This window comes from Lucilia sericata, unplaced genomic scaffold (genome assembly GCF_015586225.1).
Source record: "Lucilia sericata isolate MDLA Ls3-8-SP2 unplaced genomic scaffold, ASM1558622v1 Contig001883F_arrow, whole genome shotgun sequence".
NCBI lineage: Eukaryota > Metazoa > Arthropoda > Insecta > Diptera > Calliphoridae > Lucilia > Lucilia sericata.
The window spans coordinates 66,709-84,872 of record NW_023995771.1 but is presented as its reverse complement, the minus strand read 5'-3'; the positions used below and the strand labels follow the sequence as shown (position 1 = coordinate 84,872).

The 18,164-nt window shown below is 32.7% G+C and overlaps 1 protein-coding gene across 1 annotated transcript; it reads right to left on the bottom strand.

Moving 5' to 3' along the window:
* Positions 1 to 6: 6 nt before the first annotated feature.
* LOC119612947 (relaxin receptor 2) lies at positions 7 to 17,926 on the bottom strand. The gene is made up of 18 exons (XM_037968842.1): positions 17,504 to 17,926; positions 13,667 to 13,972; positions 13,489 to 13,600; positions 13,268 to 13,339; positions 13,062 to 13,139; positions 10,306 to 10,377; positions 9,909 to 9,980; positions 9,758 to 9,829; positions 9,424 to 9,564; positions 6,124 to 6,195; positions 5,909 to 6,052; positions 5,734 to 5,850; positions 2,764 to 2,999; positions 2,542 to 2,656; positions 2,173 to 2,317; positions 1,884 to 2,038; positions 525 to 598; positions 7 to 453 (listed from the first exon to the last, which is right to left on the bottom strand). The coding sequence occupies exons 1-18, from the start codon at positions 17,556 to 17,558 to the stop codon at positions 134 to 136; spliced, it is 2,358 nt and encodes a 785-aa protein (XP_037824770.1). The 5' UTR covers positions 17,559 to 17,926; the 3' UTR covers positions 7 to 133.
* Between the last annotated feature and the right edge of the window lie 238 nt (positions 17,927 to 18,164).

Genomic DNA, 18,164 nt, shown 5'->3' with positions numbered 1-18,164 from the left:
ATTCAACAGTTTTTAACAAAGAGCAGTTCACAGTTCTTAATCACATTGTATTTTTTTAAAATTCGTTCGTTATATTTGCTGGCTTGTACTACAGTATAGTGTCCTCATAATGGATCACAAATTTCACTCTATCTCATACATGACTGCCACATTTCGGATTCGCGCAACGTTGTGAGCACCTTTGCGAAGAACGTTTACGTCCCGAATTGGATTTATTAGATTTACTGCTGCCAAATTGCCCCAAACTTGTGCTTATAGCCGACTCAAATCCCATTTGAGTACTCTGTCGCTCCAAGAACATATGCGAGCAGGTAGGTAAGGCTTGACAGTAACGTCTTAGCTGTTGTTTAAACACCGCCGTTGTAAGAGTATAAAGTATGGGATTTAATGCTGAATTAACGGGCAGCACTAGGACAGCCAACCAGGCATAGAGAGAAGGTGATATAGGTATGCCTAAGGCGAAGAGAAATAAAGGAAAAGATTAAGTTTTGTAAAAAATTTATGATGACTCTTGCAACACTAACCAGATAAAGCCAGCAATTTAACAACTATTACAGGCAACCAGCAGGCACAGTCGGTGGTGATAATGATGGCAAACCTGCAGTAAAGAAAATTAAAAAATTCATGGTGAGTAAAAAGGAAAACTTAAAAAAATATTTCACAACTAGAACAGAACTAGTACAGAACAAGAACAGAACTAGAACAGAACTAGAACAGAACTAGAACAGAACTAGAACAGAACTAGAACAGAACTAGAACAGAACTAGAACAGAACTAGAACAGAACTAGAACAGAACTAGAACTAGAACAGAACTAGAACTAGAACAGAACTAGAACTAGAACAGAACTAGAACAGAACTAGAACAGAACTAGAACAGAACTAGAACAGAACTAGAACAGAACTAGAACTAGAACAGAACTAGAACTAGAACTAGAACAGAACTAGAACAGAACTAGAACAGAACTAGAACAGAACTAGAACAGAACTAGAACAGAACTAGAACAGAACTAGAACAGAACTAGAACAGAACTAGAACAGAACTAGAACAGAACTAGAACAGAACTAGAACAGAACTAGAACAGAACTAGAACAGAACTAGAACAGAACTAGAACAGAACTAGAACAGAACTAGAACAGAACTAGAACAGAACTAGAACAGAACTAGAACAGAACTAGAACAGAACTAGAACTAGAACAGAACTAGAACAGAACTAGAACAGAACTAGAACAGAACTAGAACAGAACTAGAACAGAACTAGAACAGAACTAGAACAGAACTAGAACAGAACTAGAACAGAACTAGAACTGAACTAGAACAGAACTAGAACAGAACTAGAACTGAACTAGAACAGAACTAGAACAGAACTAGAACAGAACTAGAACAGAACTAGAACAGAACTAACAGAACTAGAACAGAACTAGAACAGAACTAGAACAGAACTAGAACAGAACTAGAACAGAACTAGAACAGAACTAGAACAGAACTAGAACAGAACTAGAACAGAACTAGAACAGAACTAGAACAGAACTAGAACAGAACTAGAACAGAACTAGAACAGAACTAGAACAGAACTAGAACAGAACTAGAACAGAACTAGAACAGAACTAGAACAGAACTAGAACAGAACTAGAACAGAACTAGAACAGAACTAGAACAGAACTAGAACAGAACTAGAACAGAACTAGAACAGAACTAGAACAGAACTAGAACAGAACTAGAACAGAACTAGAACAGAACTAGAACAGAACTAGAACAGAACTAGAACAGAACTAGAACAGAACTAGAACAGAACTAGAACAGAACTAGAACAGAACAGAACTAGTACAGAACTAAATTAAAACTGAGTTGTGGTTTACAATTTAAATAATTTCTTGTACTTACCTCGTTGCCACAACACTTTCACGACCACTTATTGTGCTACGCATACCACCACCCGAATCCTTGATAGCCTGCAGCATCCTCACATAAGAAGTTAAAATGAAAACCAAGGAAAAGGTATTTATACAAATAAATAACACTGCAGAATACTCCCAACCCTAATGTCGGAGCAAAAGAAGGAGGAGAAGAAAACAGATAATGGAAAATAAGATTTATGTTTAGAAAAAAGTTGTTGTAAATGGAGCTTAAGGAAATGCAATCCTAGAAAGAAGCAAAAAAACCACTAACTCACCTTGGCATAGGGATCATGTATATGCAGGGATAAGCAAACACCATTTGTGCCATAGAAGTGGGAGCCAAAATATTGTGTAGGGAAAAGAGGAGCAGCAGCCAAGGCGAAGGATATGCTCCACAGTATCAGTAGACGTACAACAATTCTGAAAGTGAGAAACAAAAGATTGATAATGTTTTTTTATATGTGTAACCATAAATTAATGGAGTAATTTTCTTGTTTAAGTTTATTTTGTAAATTAAAAAATTAAAAGTTTGAAGAGGAAATAGATTTAATGATATCCGTCCGTCTGTCCGTCCTTCTGTCTGTCTATCTGTCAGTCAATCTGTATTATTATATATCCGCCTGTCTGTATGTCCGTCTTTATACCTTTTCCTAGCTGTATCCCGAGCATGTAAAGGTCTCATCACCGACATCAAACGATCCCAAGTAACCAACGTCAGCAGGAGAGTAGACGATTGGCAGCTAAACGTGCTTAAGAATCCTAGAAATAAATGAGAAAAAAAAGAAATATTCAAATAAATATAATTAAAAACACACAAAAACCAATTAAAAAACAACCAACCACCCTCTCTCTATATTGGAACAAACCTGAAAATGCACACATGCCACTGTGGCGCCACAACTCCTCATGTACAATATACTCGCCACGAAAACTTATATCAGCACAAGCAATAATCGCCAGATAAATGCCCATTAGAAAATCACTGGCAGCCAAGTGGCGGAGATACAGAGAATGTTCTACATTGCTGCGCGTTTTATAGAAATAACGACCGAGTAGAACCAATAGATTGCCAACAACAGCTATGGCTGCCATAACCCAGACACTGAAAATAACAAAAAACAAAAAGTAGAAAGTGAAGAATATTGTAAAAATCACTGATTTGGAAAAAATAGGAACTTAAATGAAAGGTCATAACGAAAACATATTTGTAAAGCGTAAGACTTTTATTCCAGATCGCAAACAAAAATATTTTTTGTGGTTAAAATAAATCATTTAAAAAAAACCCTCCCAACTTAAAGAATGTCAGAAAAAGGGGTTGGGTTGACGCTGAATGAAATTTTTCAAATGAATTTTCTTTGAACTCAATGAAAAAGCTTTAAATCAGGGCTATGCAAAGACTTATTATATAGTGTAGTCTATAGTGTAGTCTATAGTCTAGTCTATAGTCTAGTCTATAGTCTAGTCTATAGTCTAGTCTATAGTCTAGTCTATAGTCTAGTCTATAGTCTAGTCTATAGTCTATAGTCTCGTGCTATAGTCTAATCTATAGTCTAGTCTATAGTCTAATCTATAGTCTAGTCTATAGTCTAGTCTATAGTCTAGTCTATAGTCTAGTCTATAGGTCTAGTCTCTAGTCTAGTCTATAGTCTCGTCTATAGTCTAGTCTATAGGTCTAGTCTATAGTCTAGTCTATAGTCTAGTCTATAGTCTAGTCTATAGTCTAGTCTATAGTCTAGTCTATAGTCTAGTTATAGTCTAGTCTATAGTCTAGTCTATAGTCTAGCTATAGTCTAAGTCTAGTCTATAGTCTAGTCTATAGTCTAGTCTATAGTCTAGTCTATAGTCTAGTCTATAGTCTAGTCTATAGTCTAGTCTATAGTCTAGTCTCTAGTATAGTCTATAGTCTAGTCTATAGTCTAGTCTATAGTCTAGTCTATAGTCTAGTCTATAGTCTAGTCTATAGTCTAGTCTATAGTCTAGTCTATAGTCTAGTCTATAGTCTAGTCTATAGTCTAGTCTATAGTCTAGTCTATAGTGTAGTCTATAGTCTAGTCTATAGCTCTAGTCTATAGTCTAGTCTATAGTCTAGTCTATAGTCTAGTTCTATAGTCTAGTCTATAGTCTAGTCTAGTCTAGTCTATAGTCTAGTCTATAGTCTAGTCTATAGTCTAGTCTATAGTCTAGTCTATAGTCTAGTCTATAGTCTAGTCTATAGTCTAGTCTATAGTCTAGTCTATAGTCTAGTCTATAGTCTAGTCTATAGTCTAGTCTATAGTCTAGTCTATAGTCTAGTCTATAGTCTAGTCTATAGTCTAGTCTATAGTCTAGTCTATAGTCTAGTCTATAGTCTAGTCATAGTCTAGTCTATAGTCTAGTCTATAGTCTAGTCTATAGTCTAGTCTATAGTCTAGTCTATAGTCTAGTCTATAGTCTTGTCTATAGTCTAGTCTATAGTCTAGTCTATAGTCTAGTCTATAGTCTAGTCTATAGTCTAGTCTATAGTCTAGTCTATAGTCTAGTCTATAGTCTAGTCTATAGTCTAGTCTATAGTCTAGTCTATAGTCTAGTCTATAGTCTAGTCTATAGTCTAGTCTATAGTCTAGTCTATAGTCTAGTCTATAGTCTAGTCTATAGTCTAGTGTATAGTCTAGTCTATAGTCTAGTCTATAGTCTAGTCTATAGTCTAGTCTATAGTCTAGTCTATAGTCTAGTCTATAGTCTAGTCTATAGTCTAGTCTATAGTCTAGTGTATAGTCTAGTCTATAGTCTATTCTATAGTCTAGTCTATAGTCTAGTGTATAGTCTAGTCTATAGTCTAGTCTACAGTCTAGTCTATAGTCTAGTCTATAGTCTAGTCTATAGTCTAGTCTATAGTCTAGTCTATAGTCTAGTCTATAGTCTAGTCTATAGTCTAGTCTATAGTCTAGTCTATAGTCTAATCTATAGTCTAGTCTTTAGTCTAGTCCATAGTCTAGTCTATAGTCTAGTCTATAGTCTTGTCTATAGTCTTGTCTATAGTCTAGTCTATAGTCTAGTCTATAGTCTAGTCTATAGTCTAGTCTATAGTCTAGTCTATAGTCTAGTCTATAGTCTAGTCTATAGTCTAGTCTATAGTCTAGTCTATAGTCTATAGTCTAGTCTATAGTCTAGTCTATAGTCTAGTCTATAGTCTAGTCTATAGTCTATTCTATAGTCTAGTCCATAGTCTAGTCTATAGTCTAGTCTATAGTCTAGTCTATAGTCTAGTCTATAGTCTAGTCTATAGTCTAGTATAGTCTAGTCTATAGTCTAGTCTATAGTCTAGTCTATAGTCTAGTATAGTCTAGTCTATAGTCTAGTCTATAGTCTAGTCTATAGTCTAGTCTATAGTCTAGTCTATAGTCTAGTCTATAGTCTAGTCTATAGTCTAGTCTATAGTCTAGTCTATAGTCTAGTCTATAGTCTAGTCTATAGTCTAGTCTATAGTCTAGTCTATAGTCTAGTCTATAGTCTAGTCTATAGTCTAGTCTATAGTCTAGTCTATAGTCTAGTCTATAGTCTAGTCTATAGTCTAGTCTAGTCTAGTCTATAGTCTAGTCTATAGTCTAGTCTATAGTCTAGTCTATAGTCTATAGTCTAGTCTAGTCTAGTCTAGTCTATAGTCTAGTCTATAGTCTAGTCTATAGTCTAGTCTATAGTCTAGCCTATAGTCTAGTCTATAGTCTAGTCTATAGTCTAGTCTATAGTCTAGTCTATAGTCTAGTCTATAGTCTAGTCTATAGTCTAGTTACGAAAGCCCATTTGCCACTCTCTTTCGTTTCCTACTTTAATCTTAAATTTCTTTGTTTAACTCTTACCTGCCTCTAAGTATTGGATTATCCAATAAATGCTGTGTACTACTGATACCATCACCATGAGGATCGCAAACTCTTACATGCATTGCAGCACGGCACAAATGGAACCAGGAAAAATAGCTGCGTAATAGAAAAAAATCATAAAGTTTTCTTAAAAATTAATTAAAACTTCACTTACATATAATCTAAATTGCTTAAATTCTGTAAAACTCTAGGATCCAAGGTTCTAAATTCATTATCATTTAGCAATAAAGAAGTTAGATTACCCAAACAATCGAAAGCATGAAGATCAAATGTTTGTAGAGAGTTATTATTTAAATGCCTAAAAATGAATACCGTGATTTAATAAATCCAAAAATGCAAGTAAATAAATAATTCCTTTTCAATACTTACAATCCTTGCAACATATTTAGGTTACAAAATGTGCGACTTTTCAATTCAGTTAGCATATTACCTGCTAAAAATCTGAAAAAGAAAAATTGGAGAATTAATTGAAATTTAAGTATTTAATTATAGAAAAAAACGTTAGAAAAAAACGTTAAGTAGAAAATCAGGTCTCCCTATAAACGAAACTCTGAGAAAACCCCGCTGTCTAAAATATGGAGAATGAAGTTGAAGAATACGATCGAGAATATGATACTCGATATTTCGAACTCTTTCTCAAACTCGAAGCAAATTAAACTATGAGAAAAAAAAACAAGCCATAATTTTCTCAAAAGAGTCTTTAGCGAAAAAAACCAAGCAATCAATTGTGAAGCCAAGAGCGTTGATCAAATCCACCTCGAAGAAAAGAATGTCTGAAAAGAAGTCCTACCAATGCGCAATAAAGATGAGCTAGAAGCTGAAATCTGTCATCATCAAGAGGAGCATTAACGTTACACGAATGGCTCTAAAGGGGGAGACAAAATTAGTCTGGGGATCTACATTGAAAATTTCCGAAAATCCCTAAGTGAACATACAAGTTTACGGTCACAAATAAAAAAACTGTATGAACAAGAAGAGACAAATGTATAGCATTAGGAAAGGGCAATGATACACTGAAAAACTTTCATTGCCATTGCTTACGTCGAAGTTAGATCAAAATATCTTGAAAAAGATGAAGAGGTAATGATCAATGCTGCACATGAGCTTCTTAGGGTGCATAGGATTATATAACAGAAAAATACCTTTGAACTTCAAGATTGAATGTTGGAAGCTCAGACGCTATATTTTAATGCAAAACTTTGAAGAAATATGGAAGAGTAATGTCAGGTTTTGCATTTCCCATGGGGCATATTACCTTTATGTAATCTCCCTCATCTAGGTATTATTGAAATTCCGGGGACTGAATGTGCTACCAATACCTCGGCTTCTCAAAGTGGAGCATACGCACTCTTTTAATGCGAACGTTTGAAGAAATATTGAATACTATTCCATTTCTCATGAGGCTGATACCTTGGTGAGTATTCTCTCACCTTGATGTTACTGCAATTCTAGGGAATAAAGGTGCTAACAATATCTCGAGTCAACTGTCTTCTCAAAGTAGAGCAAACGCACTCTTTTGTTGCGAATGTTTGCAGAAATGTTGAATTGTACTGTCAGAATTCACCTTCCCATTGGTGAATCCTTCCTCATCTTGGTGTTATTGCAATTCCGGGGAATTTAGGTGCTAGTTAGTCTTCCCCCTGGCAAATGTTACCTTGGTGAATCCTCCCTCATCTCAAATACGTATCCATGTGCATTTGCCGAAACAACTTAGTAAAGTGGTTGTGCGGTTTTTAAAATTTTGAAGAATGAACTTAAATGAGGTTCAGTAGGTAGAGGAGAGCCGGTTTTTAGCAACTTACATGACACCGTTGACATTAGTTGTCTGTCTCTGTTGTTAAGCAGAGGCAATATTGGCACATCAAGTGCGATCGTTGGTACTCAAGGGAAGTTATCTCTGCTAACTCATCTGGGAGATTGTCTCCTCCTTGTCGGGGTATCATTGAGATTTACTTATGATGCCCTTCATATTAAAGCATTAAGTGAGATCTTTGGGATTCATTGGAAGTTGTATCTGTTGGCTCATTTAGGTGATTAGCTTCTCTTTTGACACAACTGGGTGATTAGATCCTCCTTGTAGAGTTATCATTTGGATTTGCTCTGGATCGCAGTCATGTTAACTAATCAATTTCGATCGTTGGGATTCAGGTGAAGTTATCTCTATTGACTCATCTGGGTGATTACCTCCTCTTTATAGGGGTATCTTTGGAATTTACTCTGGATGCCAATCATATTAACTGATTAATTTTGATATTTAGGATTCAAGGGAAGTTGTCTCTATTGACTTAACTGAGTGTCGAGGTATCATTTGGATTTACTCTAGTTACCTGTCATCGGGATTCAAGGGAAGTTGTCTCTATTGAAACAACTGGGTGATTACCTCTTCCTTGTTGAGAAATCATTGGGTTTTACTTATGACGCCTGTCATTCCGCAACGCGTCTATGTGGTGAGGGATTAAATAGAACAAGTACTTGAGCAAAGTGCATGTTCAATCGCTGAGATTCAAGGGAAATTGTCTCTATTGATACAACTAGATGATTACCTCCCCCTTGTTGAGGCATCATTGGATTTTAATCATGAGCTCTATCATTCCACAAGGGAACTACAATAACAAGAGATTACAAAGCTTAAGTAATTGAGGAAAGTGTCGGTTGATGATCCGACAGAGTCATGCGAATAATTCTTTGCACTGATTGCCTCCTCCTTGTCTGAGGCATCAATGGATTTTAATCATGAACCCTGTCATTCCACAAGGGAACTACAATAACAAAATATTACAAAGCTTGAGTAATTGAGGAAAGTGTTGGTTGATGATCCGACAGAGTCATGCGAATAATTCCTTGGGTTCATTACCTCCTCCTTGTCTGCTATCACTGGAATTTACTCATGAAATATGTAACGCATAAAGTGCGATCTTTAGGATTCAAGGGAAGTTGTCCCACTCAACTGGGAGATTACCTCCTCCTTCTTTAGCAAAGACCTTGTTGATGATCTGGCTGAGTCACTAGAGAACTAAGAGCGGTGGTCTGTGCTACTAAACACGAACACATGAGAGACAAGGTGAAGATCTACTGAATTTGTTAACAATCCCTTTGACTGCTAGGTTAATGCCATTTACAACGGCCTTAGGGTGTAAGGGAATCTGCTTTATTGCGTAGAAGTAATAGTGGTCTTAACCATAATCATTAAAATAAAGGATGTAATAGTTATAATAGAAAACATAGCCATGTAAACCATGTTATTTATAGATATTAATTTTGATAACCTAAATAAAGTGGTAATTTCTAGCAACTCAAAGTTACAGACATGTTATTTTTAGAAATTAATGAATATTACAAAATTGTCATTATAATCAACAAGATTAATGCTAATGATAGTTATAACGACACTGTCTTATGACAATGACCAAGTTTGTTTAGGAAAACAATGATTTTGTGTTATCATTTTCTATTTGCTTAAGAAATTTCCATTATAATAGGTTGTATGCTTGGGTTATTTCTTTATGTCAGAAGATTATGGTGTTTGTTTAGGCATAAAAATAATAGGCATTTATTAAGACTGGAATATATAATTTAGGAATATATATTACTAACAGTATTTCCTTTAATAATATGCTTAATAATCTAGAATTTGATTTCATTTTTGTTTTTCACTTATCACATACTTACAAATATCTGAGATGAGGAAATGTAAAGCTATTACTTTCTATGCTCCTTAGATTGTTATCTGCCAAGGACAAAGTGTGTACATTTTTCAATATGGGAAACATACCAGCTTCCAATTGCTTTATATTATTTCTATTCAAATATCTAGAAGAAAATTGAAAAAAATAAATTGAGTACAAACATATTGCAAACTGATTGGAAAAACAAACATATAAAGATGTAAGTAAATATAAACATGTTACTAAGTAAATATTAAGGAAAAAGAAATGTTTTAAATAGGAATATTATATTAGGCAAACTTAAAGCATTTGCATAATTTTCTTAAATTTCTACTTACAATACTTCCAACTTTTGTAATGGCTCAAAAATCATGGCATTAAATGTTTCCAAACAATTGCCACGCAAATCTCTAAACGAAATAACAAAAGACCATACACATCAATCACTGTCAGTTGTATAAAAAAATGACAGAAAAAAATTTAACTTACAATTCCAGTAATTCCTCCAAGAATATGAAGTCATAGTCATGTAAAACATTTATACGATTGCCGGATAAAATGCTAAAAAATCAAAAATTTTAAAACAAAATTAAGCCAAATCTAAAGTTATTAATAAAAAATAACATTTTAACAAATTTTTAAAAATTTATTTCTATAATGCATGCCAATTTAAACACCTTCGCTGTTGCACCAATACGTATGATAAATTTCAAATTTATAAATAGCAACAATTATACGCACCGGTGTCTCTAATTGCTCTCTTTTTGATTTCTTTTTAACAATTAAAGAAATTTGTAAACGTGTTTGCTTACAATAAACAATTTAATTTATTTATATTCTCTTGGCCTTTGAATAAAGCAATTATTCTAAGCATTTAACTACTTACAGTGTTTTCAAATAATTTCCTTTGGCAAACAAATTTTCCGGCAGACATTCAATTTTATTTTCATCCAAATATCTAGCAGACAGAAAGATAAACATATAAATTGCGAAAAATAAAACAAAAATAAAAAGAAATGTTTCAAAAAAGTCTAAGAGAAAACTATTTCCAAAGTGACTCATAAAATACAGAAGTAGGAAATTAATAGCACCAAGTTGACTATGCAATAACCTACACGGATAAAACAAGAGTACAGCAGTCTGTAGTAGGACAGTGGAAGTGCTGTAGGATGCAAGTCCAGAGATGTAAACTAACTAACTAGGTAGGCTAACTACTAAACTAACTAACTAACTAACCTAACTAACTAACTAACTAACTAACTAACTAACTAACCTACTAACTAACTAACTAACTAACTAACTAACTAACTAAACTCTAACTAACTAACTAAACTAAACTAACTAACTAATAACTAACTAACTAACTAACTAACTAACTAACTAACTCTAACTAACTAACTAACTAACTAACTACTAACTAACTACCAACTAACTAACTACTAACTAACCTAACTAACTAACTAACTAACTAACGAACTAACTAACTAACTACTAACTAACTAACTACTAACTAACTAACTAAACTACTAACTAACTAACTACTAACTAACTAACTAACTAACTAACTAACTAACTACTACTAACTAACTAACTAACTACTAACTAACTAACTAACTAAAAAAAAACTACTAACTAACTAACTAACTAACTAACTAACTAACTAACTAACTAACTAACTAACTAACTAACAACTAACTAACTAACTAACTAACTAACTAACTAACTAACTAACTAACTAACTAACTAACTAACTAACTAACTAACTAACTAACTAACTAACTAACTAACTAACTAACTAACTAACTAACTAACTAACTAACTAACTAACTAACTACTAACTAACTAACTAACTAACTAACTAACTAACTAACTAACTAACTAACTAACTACTAACTACTAACTAACTAACTAACTAACTAACTAACTAACTAACTAACTAACTAACTAACTAACTAACTAACTAACTAACTAACTAACTAACTAACTAACTAACTAACTAACTAACTAACTAACTAACTAACTAACTAACTAACTAACTAACTAACTAACTAACTAACTAACTAACTACTAACTAACTAACTAACTACTAACTAACTACTAACTAACTAACTAACTAACTAACTAACTAACTAACTAACTAACTAACTAACTAACTAACTAACTAACTAACTAACTACTAACTAACTAACTAACTAACTAACTAACTACTAACTAACTAACTAACTAACTAACTAACTAACTAACTAACTAACTAACTAACTAACTAACTAACTAACTAACTAACTAACTAACTAACTAACTAACTAACTAACTAACTAACTAACTAACTAACTAACTAACTAACTAACTAACTAACTAACTAACTAACTAACTAACTAACTAACTAACTAACTAACTAACTAACTAACTAACTAACTAACTAACTACTAACTAACTAACTAACTAACTAACTAACTAAATAACTAACTAACTAACTAACTAACTAACTACTAACTAACTAACTAACTACCTAACTAAGTAAGTAACTAATCAGTCTAGACATGTCATGTCTATAGTCTGGACTATAGTCCAGTCTACAGTCTGGGCTATAGTCTAGTCTATAGTCTGGACTATAGTCTAGTCTATAGTCTGGACTATAGTCTAGTCCATAGTCTGCGCTATAGTCTTGTCTATAGTCTGGACTGTAGTCTAGTCCATGGTCTGGACTATTGTCTAGTTTATAGTCTTGAATATAGCCCATTCTATTATATGTACTATAGTGTAGTCTATAGTCTGAACTATAGTGTAGTCTATAGTCTGGACTATAGTGTAGTCTATAGTCTGGACTATAGTGTATTCCATACTCTGAACTATTGTCAAGTCTATTGTCGGGACTATACTTTAGCCTATAATCTGAACTATAGTTTAGGCTGTCGTTAAGTCTATAGTCTGGACCATAGTCTAGTCTATAGTCCTGACTATAGTCTAGTCTATAGTCCTGACTATAGTCTAGTCTATAGTCTGGACTATAGTCTAGTCTATACTCTGGAATATAGCCCAGTTTGTTATATGTACTAGAGTGTAGTCTATAGTCTGGACTATAGTCTGAAATATAGTTTAATCTATGATTTGCAATAGAGTTTAGTCTTTGATCTGGAATACATTCCATTCTATATTCTGGACTATAATCCAGTCTAGACAATAGTCTAGTCTATAATATATAGTTTGGTCTATAGTCTGGAATATAGTAAGCTCTATAGGGCTAACTACAGTCTAGCCAAAAATCTGTACAATAATCTGGTCTATAGTCAGGAATATAATCTGGTCTATTATCTGGACACTAGTCTATAGTCTGGACTAGGATCTAGTCTAAAGGCTGATTAGTAGAGTCTTCTCTAGAATCTGGTATACAGTCAGGGCTATAGTCTAGACTTATTCTAGACTATAGTCTAGTCTTAGTCTGGACTATAGCTTAGTCTATTGTCTGGACTATACACTAGTCCATAGTCTAGTTTATAGTCTACTCTATGATCTGGTCAATAGTCTTTTTTATAGTGTTGTGTATACACTAGAATATAGTACAGTCTACAGTCCTTCATATGGACCATAATCTAGTCTATAGCCTGTAATGAAAGTTTTCAACTTGGTAGTCATAATACTTACAATGTTTTAACCGGCACTGTCGAGAGTTGTCTGAAGGCATGAGAATCCATAGTAGTGATGGAACAAAGTTTTAATACCCTAAAACAAAAAATATTTAAAAATTGTGTTTGAATAAAAAAGATGCAAATATTTAAAAAAAAAATGTGTTTAAAGGAAAATTAATGAAAAATTTTAATATTTTATTATTCACCTTAATATTTACTTACAATTCCTCGGTCATTGGTAGATTATCCAAAAAATTCTCACTTAAATGTGTAAAATTATTGCCCGTTAAATCGCTGCAATTAAAAATGAAATCAGAGCAGATATTAAAAACTATGGGGGGTGTTGCAAATATACAGTGAAAAACAACAACAACAAAGATAAACATTAATATTATAGTAAACAAATTACAATGGGGAAAAAAACTAAAAATACTATAACTTACAGCATGGCCACATCATTGTAGGGCAAATTTGCCGGTATGGCAGTTAATTGTTGATTGCGACATAAAATTTCATTGCCACGACAGGCACAACTCAAATTATTTGCTGGCCAATCTATATAAAAAACGAGATTAAAAAATGTCAAATATTTTTTTTTGTATTTTATTTCACTTCACTTACAACATGTGCCTATGGGTATATCATCATGTCGTCCATATGGTTGTTTGCGAAACAAATGATCCCAAAATATTGCATCTATGTCATTTACACAATTCCATTCATCGGAGGCATCATCACAATCAGCTGAACCATCACAATTCAAACGTTGCGATACACACTGTAATGTTGTGTTGCAATGGAAATAACCCATGGGACAGGTAGCATCTGGTTCATCGGGTAATATAATAATGTCATCTTGGTGTAAGCTTAATGTGTGACAATTTGTTGGGGTTTGTGTAAGAAGAATGCTGAAGAGGAATGCTATAGCTAAGAGAAATAAAATGAAGTAGTGATGTTTTGAATGTTTAATCATATCATATCTGAACTTAGAAGGCCTTAATATGATCAGGTTACTCTAATGATTTAATGACAAATTGTTAGGTTCATTTCAAAATCTATCGGAGAGAACCCACGAAGAGTCAAAAAAGAATCAATAAATTCGTATTGAAATTCTTACAGTTCGTTAAGTACGGTTTTGCTAGAAACAAGTACGAAATGCTGGAATCAAGTGCTTCTTAAAAGCTTTCAGCAGTGATTGCCGAAACTTTCATTTTCATGGAAAAGAAGGAACTTTTTAATGATATTTTCTTAAAAATAATTTAATTTTCTTTTATTTCCTTTCAACTAATCACTGTTATTTATAATTAAAAATCTTCTTTACTGTATATAGTAGTAAAAATTTAACTGTAAATAATTAAATTTTATTTTCTCTTTTGTTGCAATTTCAATAAAGATTTATGACTTTTTACTGTTTTTAATCTATTTAAATATAATTTTCTGTTATTGTTGTCTTTTGGTAGATTTTCCATTTCAATAACATTTATTTTATACACCAAAAACAAACATATAAATAACAAGTAATAAAGTATAGTCAGTCATTGCCGACCATATGATACTCTACACCAGAGAGTATGTTAAAAATCCGGATTACCGGTAAGGACAGAGGTACGTACTTAGGTGTAATTCTTGACCGGAATTTGAAATGGAGACACCACATACAGGGTAGGATCAACAAGGCACATCGGTTCTGGTCGCTATGTAGAAGAATCATAGGCATAAAATGGGACCTTAGTCCTATTATGACACATTGGTTTTATAAAAGAGTACTTAATCTGATGGATTTCTTTAGACAAAAAGTGTAATATTAAACTACTACTAAATGTTCAGCGTTCATGATGCTTGAGTATAAGTACTTCCATGAGTACTACTTGACCTAGTAGTAGTACTAATGGCATGGACACGTTTCTAGATAGTCCACCTATTGAAACATATACATATAAGATATCAGACCGCACTTACTGCCGAATGCCTCATAACTTTAGGCGCACTGACCAAAAGCAGTTGTACTATCCGTCATCAATGTATGTGACTGCATGGCATACCAGACGTGCCTGATGGCATACCAGACACAGAATATGTCGGAAACTTTGAAACACTGATACCACATAAAATGTCATGGTCAAGCGAAAAATTATAGGCAATACCCTTTAGAATCCGTTGCTACACGGATGGCTTTCAATTGGAGGACAAAGTGGGCCTGGCCTAATCAGAACACAAGCTTCCCCGCAGAAGCAATAACCGGATGCATAAATTGGATTGCCAGAAGGCAATTAGGGCGATTAGAATTAAATCTAAGACCGTATTGTATTGTTAGAAAGCCTTAACTGAATACTCTCCTAGAGGTAAGGTTTACATCATATGGGTACCATGCCACTTGGGGGTAGTCGGCAACGAAAGGGCGAATGTAATAGGAGGGGAGCTCGAGGTAATAAATCTGACAAACTCAAAACCATTCGACGCAACAAAAGCTAAATAAAAATTGTTGATGAGAGAATCCCATAAGGCCTCTTGGAATAATGAAACGGTAGGTAAAACCACAAAGATCCTAGGGGATGGCCCTGACTAGAGCAAAACTAGAAATCTTCTCAAAATGAGCAAGTCTGAAGTTAGTATGATGGTACGTATTCTGAGCGGACATTACGAGCACATGTGTACGTGCGGATTCAGAATGTAGAGCATGTGGAGGTGGCAGTAAAACTCTGGAGTACTGTCATTGCCACCATCAGGCATTCGTCGAAGTTAGATCCAAGTATCTTGGAAGTGACTGAATGGAAAATTCTCAGGAATTATGCCAAGGAAAGTGAGTATCTGAACATTGAAAAGTAATACATTCAGTGAACATTTTTTTAATGAAAGTGCAGTTCTTCCGATTAGTTGTAGTATACATACATACATTAGTTAGTTAGTTAATTAGTTAGTTAGTTAGTTAGTTAGTAGTTAGTTAGTTAGTTAGTAGTTAGTATAGTTAGTGTTAGTTAGTTAGTTAGTTAGTTAGTTAGTAGTTAGTTAGTTAGTTAGTTAGTTAGTTAGCTAGTTAGTTAGTTAGTTAGTTAGTTAGTTAGTTAGTTAGTTAGTTAGTTAGTTAGTTAGTAGTTAGTTAGTTAGTTAGTTAGTAGTTAGTTAGTTAGTTAGTTAGTTAGTTAGTAGTTAGTTAGTTAGTTAGTTAGTTAGTTAGTTAGTTAGTTAGTTAGTTAGTAGTTAGTTAGTTAGTTAGTTAGTTAGTAGTTAGTTAGTTAGTTAGTTAGTTAGTTAGTTAGTTAGTTAGTTAGTTAGTTAGTTAGTTAGTTAGTTAGTTAGTAGTTAGTTAGTTAGTAGTAGTTAGTAGTTAGTTAGTTAGTTAGTTAGTTATAGTTAGTTAGTTAGTTAGTTAGTTAGTTAGGTAGTTAGTTAGTTAGGTAGTTAGTTAGTTAGTTAGTAGTTAGTTAGTTAGTTAGTTAGTTAGTTAGTTAGTTAGTTAGTTAGTTAGTTAGTTAGTTAGTAGTTAGTTAGTTAGTTAGTTAGTTAGTTAGTAGTTAGTTAGTTAGTTAGTTAGTTAGTTAGTTAGTTAGTTAGTAGTTAGTTAGTTAGTTAGTTAGTTAGTTAGTTAGTTAGTTAGTTAGTTAGTTAGTTAGTTAGTTAGTTAGTTAGTTAGTTAGTTAGTTAGTTAGTTAGTTAGTTAGTTAGTTAGTTAGTTAGTAGTTAGTTAGTTAGTTAGTTAGTTAGTTAGTTAGTTAGTTAGTTAGTTAGTTAGTTAGTTAGTTAGTTAGTTAGTAGTTAGTTAGTTAGTTAGTTAGTTAGTTAGTTAGTTAGTTAGTTAGTTAGTTAGTTAGTTAGTTAGTTAGTTAGTTAGTAGTAGTTAGTTAGTTAGTTAGTTAGTTAGTTAGTTAGTTAGTTAGTTAGTTAGTTCGTAGTTAGTTAGTTAGTTAGTTAGTTAGTTAGTTAGTTAGTTAGTTAGTTAGTTAGTTAGTTAGTTAGTTAGTTAGTTAGTTAGTTAGTTAGTTAGTAGTTAGTTAGTTAGTTAGTTAGTTAGTAGTTAGTTAGTTAGTTAGTTAGTTAGTTAGTTAGTTAGTTAGTAGTTAGTTAGTTAGTTAGTTAGTTAGTTAGTTAGTTAGTTAGTTAGTTAGTTAGTTAGTTAGTTAGTTAGTTAGTTAGTTAGTTAGTTAGTTAGTTAGTTAGTTAGTTAGTGTTAGTTAGTTAGTTAGTTAGTTAGTTAGTAGTTAGTTAGTTAGTTAGTTAGTTAGTAGTTAGTTAGTTAGTTAGTTAGTTAGTTAGTTAGTTAGTTAGTTAGTAGTTAGTTAGTTAGTTAGTTAGTTAGTTAGTTAGTTAGTTAGTTAGTTAGTTAGTTAGTTAGTTAGTTAGTTAGTAGTTAGTTAGTTAGTAGTTAGTTAGTTAGTTAGTTAGTTAGTTAGTAGTTAGTTAGTTAGTTAGTTAGTTAGTTAGTTAGTTAGTTAGTTAGTTAAAATATATGTTTGTACTCACCCCATGATTTCCGTATATCCTTTATCGAAACAAATATTTTCCCAAATCTTTGCATGTCCCGTTAATACTCGTCCCTTTCTCTCCAGTAATCAATTAATTGTTTTGTAATTTTATTACTTCACTCTACAACATCAATGTAAATGTACATTGCAATTTTTACAAATTTAATTTAGAATTTTGTATTAAACAGAATGGGAATAAGAAGAAATGTTTTAAATATTTAAACATTTAGATCACGTACAAATTGAATAGATAGGTTTTCAATATATTTTTTTTTCTCAACACAACTGCTGGAGGAGGCCTCAGATATAATTTATGTACTGCGGTAAAGTGTTGTTGTTGGTGTCGTAATAAATTTGTAATGTATCTAGATACTTGTTCAATTTGTGTTTTTTTATATCATTTTAATTGAGTTGGTGGTTTAAAGTAAAATAAATTATACTTTTATTAAGCCATCTGGTTTTGTTTTTATTTGTATTAAAAAAAAAACAGGCGTTGAAAATCTGAAATTTAAAAATAGAAAAAATTTGTTTAGTTTTAAGTAATTTAGTGAAAACAAATTTATTTAGAAAATTTCTTAAAATATGAGATGAAAATATAAACAAAATACTTGCTATTAAATGATTTTAAAAATAACAGTTTGTGTATTAAATAGATAAAC

Excerpts from the sequence above, each read along its gene's own strand:
- LOC119612947 (XM_037968842.1), bottom strand. The coding sequence starts at position 17,558 with ATGCAAAGATTTGGGAAAATATTTGTTTCGATAAAGGATATACGGAAA. Across the intron at positions 13,601-13,666 it reads TATACCCATAGGCACATGTT|ATTGGCCAGCAAATAATTTG; the intron begins GTAAGTGAAGTG and ends TTTTTTATATAG. Across the intron at positions 2,657-2,763 it reads TGGCATGTGTGCATTTTCAG|GATTCTTAAGCACGTTTAGC; the intron begins GTTTGTTCCAAT and ends ATTTATTTCTAG.